The sequence below is a fragment of the Lithobates pipiens genome, unplaced genomic scaffold (assembly GCF_037356315.1).
Source record: "Lithobates pipiens isolate NorthernLeopardFrog02 unplaced genomic scaffold, aLitPip1_a1.2 Scaffold_22, whole genome shotgun sequence".
NCBI lineage: Eukaryota > Metazoa > Chordata > Amphibia > Anura > Ranidae > Lithobates > Lithobates pipiens.
In genome coordinates this window covers 97001047-97014409 of record NW_027507784.1, presented here as the reverse complement: position 1 = coordinate 97014409, position 13363 = coordinate 97001047, and the positions used below count along the sequence as shown (strand labels likewise).

General features: G+C 44.4%; 1 protein-coding gene across 5 annotated transcripts in view; it reads left to right on the top strand.

Annotated features, from left to right (window-relative positions):
* The window catches only part of FASTKD1 (FAST kinase domains 1), a 96889-nt gene that overhangs the window by 76535 nt on the left and 6991 nt on the right, over positions 1 to 13363 (top strand). For all 5 annotated transcript variants that reach the window (XM_077447930.1, XM_077447927.1, XM_077447929.1 and 2 more), the window contains 2 exons: positions 7642 to 7768; positions 7970 to 8084. In XM_077447930.1, coding sequence (XP_077304056.1) covers positions 7642 to 7768; positions 7970 to 8084 — 242 coding nt within the window. The remainder of the gene's footprint in view (positions 1 to 7641; positions 7769 to 7969; positions 8085 to 13363) is intronic.

Below are 13363 nucleotides of genomic sequence, written 5' to 3'. Positions count from 1 at the left end.
AATGCTACCAATCTTGTGACAGGGAAGGTCCTTTTTTCTTTTCCGGCATTATTGTGATCCAGTATGGTGTGGAGGAACTCGGGTGGCCTGCACAGAGCCCTGACCTCCACCCCCTTGAACGCCTTTGGGATAAATTGGAACACCAAGCCAGATCTTCATGTCCAGACCTCACAGATACTCTTTTGGCCGAATGGGCAGATGATTCCACAGACACCCTCCAAAATCTTGTGGAAAGCCTTCCCAGAAGAGTAAAGGCTGTTATAGCTGCAAAGTGGAGGCCAACTCCATAGTAATGAAAAATGTTTTGGTTCAGCGCCTAGGAAATGGATGAATTGTGCTCTGAGAATTAATGCTCTAAAAAAGTGGCCTCTAAAAACTGACAGCCGCAGTTCTATTGTGTACCATTGTTAACAGAACTTACACAATATTCAGTAGTTTACCCTGCTTTTCATGGATTCCATTTCATGTGATTAACAAATAAACATGCCATATAAAGTACTTGACCTCTAACCGAAATGTGAACAAAAATGATAAAACAATATATAAAGTCCCATTCACGTATGCCCATTGTGCAAGTGTGGGTGCTCTGTATAGAGGTTAAACTTGGCGTTTGATACCACTAGTGCATACTGTGTCCTACGTGGATTTGCACTCACCAAATGTATATGACCAACTATCATTAGTATGGTCAGATGTGCTTGTGGGTCATGTCCCCTTTAAATCCAGTATCTCTTGTATTATGTTTGCTCGATGTTGAAAACCTGTAGTGTAAAACCGTTTTTTTACAATTTATTAGATAAAGGTAATAAGGGAATAAACCCACTTGTATTAGTGCCGGTTAGAACCTGGCACCTGGTGTGCACAGCATTGGTTGTTTGTAAGCGGGGCTCACCGTACCGCTTCATTACTGGGAAGTGCGGCTCGGGTTCCCGTCCAAAGATGGAATCGGTAGCAGTTACGTCACAATGACGCAGGTATAGCTTCAACACGTTTCCACCTGATTTGTTGTGCTCAGGAAGCTCACTTTCCGCCATTTTGCTTACTATATATATACCCTTACAGGCATTAACCCGAAATTGGTCAACTCAGTTTAAAAAAAAAAAAAAAAGATTTTATTGAAGAAAAGGCGATACATGGAATCCCAAAAGAAGGTATACAAAATTTTTCCAAAATCATGTACAGAAGCAAATAGTCAAGGCACTTGGAAACAAGGATGCATACATGCAACTAGGGAAAAGAAGAAAGGTCTCTTGAATCACAAATAGCATGTCGTGGTAACTGGATGGATCTAGAGAAGGGAGCCTTGAGCTCTACTGAAGGTACCAACAAAACCAAAAAAAAAGGGGGAAATAGGAGAGGTGGGGGGGGGGGGGGGACATTATCGTTATGAAGTCCACTGAACACAGTGAGTTGAAGTCGAAGGCAAAACACCTCTTGGGTTAGGAGTCAGACCCGGGTTTGGTGCTAGGTTGCACAACGGAATTGGCTGAGTTTGACGGATGAGAGATAGGGCGTGTATGGTGGGAGAGTTCTGATCCATCAGACACAGCTGAGTCCACAAGTGAAGGGTCGAGGACTGAAGTGTCAGCATCTCCTGGAGTGATAGTATGGGGTTTATAATATGAGAAAGAGAAGTGTTCGAAGTTTGATAATTCCTCACTTGAGAGGGTCGAAAGCATGAAAGCCCACCATTTGGAGTAGAAACGTGCATTTGATTTCGCGTGTTTGAAGTTGGTGTTAATTTTTTCCTTGTGGAGCAGCTGTAGCAGTTGCGAGATCCGTGGGCAGCCAGAGAAAGTCCAGTTTTTTAAGATTTGCCGACGGCTATTAAAAGAACAGTCAAGACCCAGTCTTTATAGCAAGGGTGGGAGGTATAGGACCACGGTAACAGACTGCCATCCCAGTAGCCGAAAATGAGTAGAAGGGGGTCCTTAGGCATTATCATCAGTGTTATGTGGAAGATATATGCTATGACCTGGTCCCAGAAGGTGGAGATAAAGGGGCAGGCCCAGAATCGGTGGGAGAGGGATGGTTTAGGTTGGCGGCACATGGGGCAGCTGGATGCGCCTATGTCCTTCCCGGAGAGAAAGGGTATGCAAGCCCGGTGTAATATCTTAAGTTGGGTTTCTCTCCAGACCTCATTGGGGATCAGCTGATGCATTTTATTGTATCCTTGTAAAAGTTTACCCGCTAAGTCTGAGTCTGGGAAATCTTTACCCCAATTGACAACTGACGATGAGGCGATAGAGGGAGTAGATTTCATCAAGAGTGGCTTGTATATGTCCGAGATTTTGTAAGAGGCACCTTGCAGTAGCAGATCCAGAAAGGATGTCTGAAATCTTTTGCGTTCTTCTCTGCAGGAATTCCTCAAGAAACTGACACATTGCACATAGTGAAACGCATTAGATTTAGGGAGGGAAAAGGTTTCTGCGACAGCCGAAAAGGGAAGGTGGCGACCCGTTTCCATGTTGCAGAGGGTGGAGAAATTTGTTAGGCCTTTTTGACGCCAATCCAAGAATTGTTTATGCTCCAGTCCTGGTGGGAAGCTAGGGTTTCCTTGAATCGGGAGATGTCTGGATAGAAAGGGTGATAACTTCAGTATTTTTAGCACCTCCCGCCAGGCAATGACTGTGTCTCTGAGGAGAAGGTTATGGTGTAGGGGTGGGGGGATAGCTTTGAAGGAGGGCTACCAAGGAGTAGGGGTGAGCCATTGACGATTCCAGGGAGTAATTTGAGTAGTGAGAGAGTTGGGAAATCCAGTCCAGACTTATTCTCAACAGGCAAGAGAGGTTATAGGCTCTAATGTTCGGTAGACTAATCTCTCCTTCGCATCTGGGAAGAAATAATTTTGCAAAGGCTATGTGTGGCCGCCTATTGTGCCACAGAAATTTTGAGATGGCTTTGTTTAGAATTGTAGTATCCTTGTGTTTCAAAAGCAATAGGATCGTTTGGAGAGGATACAATAAACGAGCAAAGCTTACCATATTTAGTAAGTGACATCTTCCCAGAAGCGAAAGAGGTAGATCCATCCAGTTACTCAATTCTTGTGTAATTTTTTCTTTATCAATGGGGGATAATTGAGGTGGTATATAGAGGAGGGCAGTTTCCCTATCTTAATGCCTAGATAAGTTATATGGGAGTTTGCCACCGAGAAGGGTGAAAAATGAGCCCATGGAGGAGTAGACAGAGTGCCTATTGGGAGAATTTCGCTTTTGCTGTAGTTTATGCGAAGGCCCGAGCAGAGTCTAAATTCATCAAATATAGTTTTAATGGCGAACATGTCAGAGAATGGGTTGGTCGTAAAAATTAGGATGTCATCAGCAAAGAGAGATGTGCGGAGTTCCCGTGTGCCTATTTTGATTTTGTGAAGGAGGGCCTTTTGAATGAGGTAGCGAGAGAGGGGTTCTAGTGCAATGTTGAAAAGAGGGGAAAAGGGGGGGGGGGCCCTGCCTCGTGCCTTTCTAGAGGCGGAATTCGTCCGAGAGGAGGCCAGCCACCACCAACCTGGCCGCAGGGGATGTGTACATGGCTTGCACGAGGTGGGTGAAAGGGTCCGAGAAGCCCATTTTCGATAGAGCCAAAGAAAGCCACTCAAAGCTGACATTGTCAAAAGCTTTTTCCGCGTCCAAGGTGATGATGGCATGGTAATGGGGGAGATACCGTAGGTATGGACAGTTTGTCTAGGAAGGATTTGGCTACGTTCATGTCTATGGGGTCCGCAGAATAGAGCGAGGAGTAGTATTTTAGCATTGCTTTGTTAATCTCCTGTTGGGAGGATTTTACGGTGCCAGAAGAGTCCCTGAGGGAGGTGATATGTGTCGGGCGAAAGGGGCCTTTACACAATCTTGCCAGTAGCTTACCGGCCTTTTTTGCCAAATTTATGGAGGGTGGCATCCAAGTGAGCCCTATGTGTCTGTTCGAGAGTATCTGCCCAGGTGTCGAAAGACCTTTTTGCTGCCTGCCATATTTGTCTGTTCTCGGGGGAAACGCTGACGCAAAGTGAATACCGTACCCGGCGAAGATCTCCACTAGATTTCTTGTAGTTGGACAAGGTGTTCCTCTTAAGAGAGGCAGGGTAGGAGATGACGCAGCCTCTGAGGAAAGCCTTGGCTGCTTCCCAGAAAAGGTTTGGGTTTTCCGTATGAAGAGAGTTGGCTGCAGAGTATTCAGACCAAGCTCCCGCCATATAGCGTTCAAAATCAGAATTGTTGTGGAGATAAGAGGGAAATCGCCAAAGTCGGGGAGAGGGAATCAGATCAGGAATGTCTAATGATAGTTAGATGGGTGCATGGTCCGAGATAGCGATATCATGAATGTCAGCACCTGAGAGCAATCGTAGAAGGCTGTCTGCGCAAAAGAGGTAGTCAAGATGTAGTAAAGATGTTGTGTGGATTAGAGTAAAAAGTGTATTCTCTGTCCGTTGGGTGGTGGAGTCTCCAAAAATCTTGAAGGGAAAGAGAATCAATAGTGTGTGCAAAATGAGTATGTTCAGAGGACGCAGGAGGTGACTGCAGGCGCTTTGGGTGAGATATGTCCTCCTGAGGGGTGTAAGGTAGTGTTAAAGTCTCCTCCCACTATATGGGGTAAGTTTGGGGCGGGTAGTAACCAGGTGGACATCTCATTAAAAATTTGTTTAATAAAAAGAAAAAAAAAATTGTTTACCAGGATTGTTTAGGGCATAAATGTTGGAAATCATCAATTCTCTAGTTCCTAATTTTATATGAATGGAGATACAATGGCCCTGGCTGTCGGTATCAACGGTTAACACTTCGCATGAAAGATTTTTGTTCATCAGTATAACCCCAGCTTTGCGGTTTAGTGCACCGGAGCCTAGGACAGTGCCCACCCAAAGCTTTTTCTTGCGTTGGAAATCAGGAGGAGTGAGGTGGGTTTCCTGGAGCAGAGCAATGTTCGTTTTAAGTCTCTTGAAGGGGGACCTAAGCCCTTTCACGTTCCAGGAGATGATGTTCATGTTGGTAATTTCACGTGCGATATGTGAGGATATATTACACATTGTATGTGAAGACCTGAGGAGAATTAAGGAAATACCTGCTTGAACCAGGGTGGGCTGATTGGGAGGTAGTGGTGAAGCCCTAGTGTCTGATGTTCGGGGGGTTTGGGTGTAGGGGGGGATTAGGAGAGGGGAGGGAAAGGGGGAAGTAGGAACTAACATACAACAGAAAATGAACTCTTTTTTTTCCGCATAGAGTCCCTGTGTAAACCCGCTCTCCCCTGCAATCCATGACACTGGGATGTGTGCGCGCCCTTAAAAAAGGCAGTGTCTTTGACCGTGATGGGAAGCCGCCATGAGCAGAGAATTGGGAGGAGAATTCACACAGTGAGGCTATAGGAAACAAGCCATCTTAATGAGAAATGTAGGTTAAATTGAAAGACCGTTATTCACATAGGCAGAGGTAAACAAGAAAAAAAAAAAAAACGCATGGCTGCCACTTAGTAGTGGGTCAAATACCTGAGTCAGAAGTAGAAAATAGTCAATTGAGCTATGAATCAGGCAAACTTTTGGGACCATGAGAGAGGCACGATGTACCCCAAAGGTCCGTATCAGTGAGGGGGGTGGCGATGATCGGGTCCAGTTGCTCTGAAGCGTTTTGGGGAGTCTTTCCTCGGGCTCCGCTGGTCCATGAGGCGGTTGCTTGGAGAGGCTGTGTGCAGGGATTCTGCATAGGCATCAGAGCGCAGTGAAAGCAGGAAGGCTTCCTCTTCTGAAGTGTCCTGAAAAGACAGCTGATCCCCATTGGGGGGTTTGAGACGGAGAGCCGCAGGGAACGCTAAACTGAATTTTATCTGACGCTGGTGCAGTTCAGTACAGACGTGTTGGAGTGCTTTCCTCTTTTTTTGAGACTTCCAGAGAGTAGTCTGCAAAAATCAGGATTTTGATACCGTCAACTTGAAGAGATCTGGTATGCCTGAACTTTTGCAGGATGGTGGTCTTGTCATTGTAATTGAGGTACTTTGCGATAATCGGGCGGGGAGATTTGCGGTCAGGAGCAAAGGCTCCCATGCGGTGGGCCCATTCGACCTTGCATGGGCCGGGAAGACCCAGCATCTCTGGAATGCGTCTGGTGCAGAATTCCATGAGGTCCGACGATTTTAATGATTCTGGTACCCCCACAAATCTCAGATTACTCCTTCTGGACCCGTTTTCTAAGTCGTACAATATTTGGAGTATATGTTGATTAGTTTTGTCTTGCGCTTGTTTGTTGCCTTGCGCCTGGTACATCTCTTCCTCTAGACTTGAAAGGCGGCGTTCAACCTCATCATTCTTGTAGAATGCTCCCCTAGTTGCGCTTTGAGTTGACGCATCCCCGCGTCTACCTCTTTTTCCATCGAAGTAGCTATCATGGGGGACAGTAGGGCAGCTACCGCCTGGGCTATACAGTCAGTATTCCCGTCCCCCATGGTAGAGGATGGTAAAGCGACATGTGGGGAGAGAGGGATGGTTGAAGCGAGGCAGGGGATGGGAGTGCTTACCTCCATCGCTGGTGTTTCCGCCATGTTGTTCTGCAAGGCCGGGGCTTAGAGTTGGGATAGGGCCGGGTGACTAGTTCTGGCCGTGAGGGAGCGTGCTCCAGTCTTCTCCACAAAGCGGTCCATATATGAGAGGGGGGGACCCCTGGGAGGCTGCAAACTGCAGGAGGGGGGGGATCAGAACAGTTCTGTATATTGTGGTACCTGCCTGTAGAATAAGGCTGAGACCGGGGCATGGAGTTGTGGTGCATTCGTTTGTGGGATTGCGCTGGAGTCCTGCTTGTTGGGAAGTCTGCTTGAGGCCAGAGGGGAGCACCTGGTGAGGCTGCTGGTGGAGTGAGGAGCCTGGGCTGTGTGTGCAGGCACTGCAAGCAGAGGAGCTTTCCGGGAAGGCCAAGAGCTCAATTTTCGGGGCCGCCGGCTGAGGTGTTGTGGCCGATCGCACTGTTGCGCTGGATTCAGGGCTCAGTCAGCTCTATTTGGAGGTGTAGGGGCACCCGGTGAGGCAGCGGGCGGCAGAGGGGGCCTTGAACAGCGTTCCCAGGCCCTTAAAACATTATGCGCGGTCCGTGTAGGCCGAGACCGGGGCCTTAATTTTGCGGTCAGGCCGGGAATTGGCAAGCGGATGATTTGGCACCCGTTGTGGGGATCACCCAATGGGCGCCAAATCCGGCGATTCGCAGGTAGGGTGGGTTGTGGGGGTCACCCAAGGCTGCTCGGGCGGCGAGAGGGGTCGGGCTGGTATTTTTAAGCCGTTTTTTGGGATCGCCGTGTGGGAGCCGAGAGGAAACTCAGCTACTCCATGCGGCGCTGAAACCGGAAGTTCAACTCCGTTTTAATGTCAAAGCCATGTGGTGTGTTCAGGCAAATAAAAAATTAGTAATTTGATTATTACATCTCACTATTTTCTGCCTACATATTGATGTGAGGGGAGGGAAAATCACTGCATCTGCTTTCATTTGTGACCTAAATGCAGTTTTAATTTTGTCCGCCCCTCAAATTGTGGTCATACTGTCTTAATTCCTTATATTGACGACACTAAATGTGTTGGTAATACATCCAAGCCAGCTTGGAAGCCTGGGTGATTTCTCAGTGCAGGTTTCCTTTAGTGCTACCGATAATTACATTTCTAATTGTGTTTCTTCTCTGCAGATTTTGAATACATTCTAGATAAAGAGAGAAACCCCATTGCATATGTAGAAGAGGATGTTTTGTCATCGATTTGTGAATCTGACAGTCACTTACAGGAGAATAAGCCAATACCAGAAGGTGCTCAAAGGTCAGTCATAGCTAAGGGGTTGAGCTGCTCTACACAGAATGAGGCTGGTAGACTATAGCCACCTAAATCTAAAGTGGGCATGCCTGATCACTCCTGAACAGTGGCCTCTACAACATTCTGTTTCTTTATCACCTTCGTATCTTGGTTATACTGAACAAGTTTTAGATGGCTTATTGTTAAACCTTTCTTTCATTAATGTAGGGTCGCTGTAGATTTTCTCCATCCTGGGTTATTGGCCAGGAATTCTTCCCATGTAAAAGGTTCATCTGCAATGAAGAAAAGACATCTGGAGATCTTGGGATACCATGTCATTCAGGTAAAAATAATATGGGCATTTTTAAGAGTTCCTTTTAAAGTGATTGTAAGCGTTCTGTTTTTTTTTTTTTTTTTTAAGTAACAAACATGTCATACTTACCTGCTTTGAGCAGCCCTGATCCTCCTTTTCTGGGATGCTGCGGCGGAAATTCTGGCTCCTCCTTCTTATCGAGTGCCCCCACAGAGAGATGTTTTTTCAATGGGGGCACCCGTGCGGGAGCGCTTACAAGTCTCGCTGCTGTGTCCATTGACAGAGATAGCAGGACTCGGCCCACTCCTGGCTCCTGTGTCACTGGATTTGACTGATAGCAGCGGGAGCCAATGGCCCTGCTGCTATTAATCTATCCAATAAGGGATCCAAGACAGAGACTGGAGCCACTGGGCTTGTGCTCGTCACTGGAACAATTGGGTTCAGGTAAGAAAAAAGGGGTGTGGGGGGGGGGGGGGATCTGAGGGGCAGCTGAAGCACAGAAGGTTTTTCACATTAACGCATAGAATGCATTAAGGTGAAAAACCCTGAGACTTTACAGCCCCTTTTAAGAGTGCAAAACTGAAAGCAGTGTGACTGGTGGAATTACAATAATGTTATTGCACATTATAGGGGGATTTAATTCATAAATGTGCACCTAAAGTAAAAAGGTTAGATCATCAGGATGGACCCTGTGGCACCTCATATCTAGAGATAAGTATTTGCTGTAATAGCCCCTGGGGAAACCATTCTATTAGGTAGTTGGATGGACCCCATTTCAGGAGACCAGTAAATATTTACTGGACTTACCCTGGAGGGGGCACATTGTAGGAGATATGCAAGTATTTAAATTGAAAGGTGCATGTGCAAGATGTAGACCTGAAGGTTTTTTTTTTTTTTTCTAATGGTTCACTTTAAAGAGACTCTGCCATTCCTTTCAACAACAATCTTTTCATTAGACTATAAATGCATTTAATATATTTTCTGAATGTTATTTACCAGTAAAAGCCTCCTATGTGGACATTTAAAAGCTCTGAGACTGCTGCTGTGTGCCACCATCTTGGATCTGATGTCAGTAGCACTCAATAGACTCAGAGCTGTCACTCTAATGACACTCTAGTACCCCCCTTCTCTCCTTTACTGGCTGCTGCATACTATAATGTTATGTGGGGAGAAGCAGAGTAGCTGGGTAGGGCAAAGTATAATTATACACTTTAACATAGAAAACTTTTTTTTTTTTATCAGATTTTACTGGTACAGAATAAGAACACATACATATTAAAACAATATAATTTTATTCCATCATAGAATCCAAAACAGTCATAGTGTGTAGCTACTACCCTGCAGCACAACGTATATTATACACAATATAAGTATCTGTCTAGTATAATGGTCCATTGTCATATGGCCCAGTGATGGTGGCTCCCCTCAAGTCAATGTGCATCTTCAGGACCGGGTGAGGATCATGTAGGCAGGTAACTTTGTACTAAACATAAAAGATCCTATGAGAATCCATTTACAACAGATTACATATAGCAGACCTGCTTGGTATGGATATCAAATAATGACATAAATTCCTTGTATGTCTATATTTGAAGAAGCCTGATATCTAGCTACAACACCTATGAATATTGTATTGAAGAATAAATAGTTTAGCAAGACAAATAGGCCTCATCAAAATCTTCAGATACAGGGTGCTGGCTTTCCCTAGATACTTGGATCTATTAAAACATAGCTACAATTTGAAACCCATCCCTCTTAATATTTATGAAGATAAAGTTATAACCCAAAGTTTGGATAACTTTCTCTATATCACTTCTTATAGCCATCCTATGAAAGTGGGCTATAAGACAATCCACCCCCAAAATGCAGATCCTGTATACAGCCTCCATATAATGGTTTTGGATGGTCCCTCTGTAATATTAGTAAAGCCCACTAGATGGCGGTCATAACTGCATCAAAATATTTAAACAGGATATAGAGCCAACTTACCCCACATTAAAATGGAATTAAACCAGTCTATCGTTTTTCAGTCAAGGAAGCCTCCATCTTGGCCTCTAATAATTCTTCAACTGCCATAATGCTGCACATGTGATCAGTTATGACACCAGCCATTGGATGGTTTGAAAGTTTGGTTGAGAACACAACCAAGGTGAACGTTAGCATTTCTGACATGCCAGGAACGTAAGTGTTTTTTTTTAAACTGGGTTTACTCCCGCTTTAATTTAGATACCTTATGGATCCCCACCACGGAGTATTATGTAGCCTTCCAAATGGATGGGTGCTAAATAGATAATAAACCACCATTAGCTAGTCAGTTAGGCTCCATGCACACTGAAGCTCAAAAAAGCTTTTTCTGGATGCCAGATTGCTGGCAGAAAACGCTGGTTGAAAAACTTGCTTTTAACAGCGTTTTGTACTAGCGTTTATGAGCGTTTATTAGCGTTAGCGTTTATGGGCGTTTTCAATAAAAATACACGGAGGACACTCCAAAAATCCCACAGTAGAGCTGCTGTCGTTTCCGGCACCTGATGGAGGGGGGAGGGGCTGCTGATTAGGTGTGCTCCGTGAGGTCTGCAAGCACAATGCTGAGATACAACTGCTGTGCTGATGGTTGAGACACGTTAGGATATGCCCAGCCGCTGATGTAGTGTATCGCTGCAACGCTGCTCTATTGCTATACCGCTATCGTTATGGGCTATAATGTGCTGGACGCAGACATAAAGGACTTTTTGAATAGCTTACTTGCAACTTGCACAGCACTGCACTGAACCTGCTTGGCGTTTTCCGAGACTGAACGAAAGGTTTTTTTCTGCACCGTGACCAGAGTAAGGGAGGAGGAGAGCCCAGGACGTATCCGGACGGTGACTTGCTGGGAGATTGCGGGGAGCGCCCAGTGAACACCCTGACTCGGTGAAGATTTGGTGAAGAGATAGCCGGAGTAGGAGGAAGGGTCCAGAGTGTCGGCTCGTCTCTATCTAAGGAGGCGGACTCGGCAGGGGATACCCACCTCGGCAGCTCCTGGCGGCGTCAGTAGTAAGGAGAGTCAGACGGTGTGGAGGTGCATCGGGACCCTTCGGGAATCTCCGGATCGCTTCGAGAAACGTTCGGGAGGAATCGGCGCTTTCCGGAAAGCTCCGAGGATCTCTGGAGACAAACGGGGCAAGGAGCCAAAACACGGAATAGCGGCGAGCAGAGAAAAACAGCCGCATTGCAATAAAGTATCAATAAAGGATCAGGAAGAAGTTTCCTGTGAAGGAACAGAAAATACATACACTCACAGTGGACACTGGGCTAAATAAAGGAGCAGGATACTCGTGAGTACAATAAGGAGTATGTCAGTGTCTATGCTTATGTTTTTGTATATATGCTCAGCATAAGAAAAATCCCTATAGAGGCAAGGGTGAAGAAATGACTGAAACATTTTTCTCTTTTTCCCGGCATTACTTTTCATTTTTTATGGGACCAATGTATACGCATTAAAAAAGCATAGTGAGCATAGTGAGCTGTAGGAGAAGAAAGAGAAGAGGATTTATGTTTTTTTTTTTTTTTTTTTTTTTTTTTTTTTTTTTTTTGAAAATATTGTGGTTTTTTTCTTTTTTTTTTGCGATGAGATGACGGTCTATGATTTTTGCATGGTTCAACACGGTTAAGCTATATTGCACAAACTTATAAGCCTTCAGAAATATTGCGCAAGGTCAAAGGTGATCACTAATAGCTATGGCGCCAAAAAAGGGAAATAAATCATCTGGTTCCGGAGGGAATAAAAAGGAGAAAAAGGATAGTAAAAGCAAATTTAGCTCTGAGGCGCAAGTTCAAACTACTGATATTAAGGAATTTTTCCAGCAACTGCAGCCTCAGATACAGATGCAAACATCGCAGATAACACATATCTCCCAGGAAGTATTGAATTCTGTAGAATCATCACTGATCTCAGGTGTTTCTGGAATATCAGGAGAAGAAATGTTAACACAGCCTAGAAATAGCTCCCCCATAGACACATTGGATATAGAAGTGGATGGTAAAAAGGAGAAAGAGAAAGAAAGCTGGGATATTAAAACGTATATAACCTCTTTACCCACAAAGGCTGATATGGATCACTATATCCAAAGATTGGAGAATGTGTATAAAACAGAAATACAAGAGATAAAGGCAATTACTTTAGATATGCAAGAGAAAATAGAAAAGGTGAATATAAAGACTGAAGGCTTGGAAAAAGATCTAATCCAAGTAAAGAGAAGAATGCAAGAACAGGAAATAGAGTTAAAGTAATTGGTAAATATTATTGACGAACAAGAAAATAGGAGCAGAAGATGTAATATAAGGATAAGAGGATTAAAAGAAAATGTGCCTTTAGAAAAACTCGCTGAAGTGGTTCAAAAAATCTTTAAGGATATAATACAGGACTTATCAAAAGCTGATATGATAATTGATAGGATACATAGAGCTGCGGGCCCAAGAGGATCAGAGGAAAATAAACCCAGGGATGTAATCTGTAAACTCCATTATATTCAAACTAAAGAGAGGATTATGGCGGCAGTGCGTAAAAACAACCACATATTATATGAAGGATCAAATTTGCTTTTCTTCCAGGACCTGTCCAAGTTAACGTTAGATAAAAGAAGAGCTTTAAAACCCCTTTTGGAACAATTAAGAAAAAAGAATGTGCAATATAGATGGAGATTTCCTTTTCAACTGCAAGCCCAGTATGAGGGCCAAACTGTCATTTATAGAGATCTAAATGATTTGCATGACTTTCAGAAGACCTTGCATCTCGCGGAAGTGACATTACCAAACTGGCCCAAAGACTTTGGGAGGAGAAGATAGGAGGACTGAGGGTGAGGGGGGGGGGGATGGATGGAGGAGGGGGGGGGGGTGGGTAAACAATAGTATAATTTAGAAGTGTGGATAAATTATAATGATGATATGCACAATATGGAACAACAAAGATATGATGTAATTTATAGGTGATATGGCACGGGGGAGGGGAGGGGGGATGGATGGAGGAGGGGGGATATGGGAGGTGGTGGAGAGGGAGTGTTAACATATTTTTGTGTTAAAAGAACTATAGGTTAAACAACACTACAAAATAGAAAGAAGGATAAATTATAGAAATGATACGCACAACATGGAATAATAATGATATAGGCGACATAACACTATTGCACTTAATTGCACGTAATGGGGGGGATGGGGACTGAATGGTAGGATATAAGGGGATAGGATAATAAATAGAATAAATTATGAGGGAATGAATAGGGGAATAGGTATAATAACTAGTAACTTATTTAATATCGCCCTTCTTTTTTTTT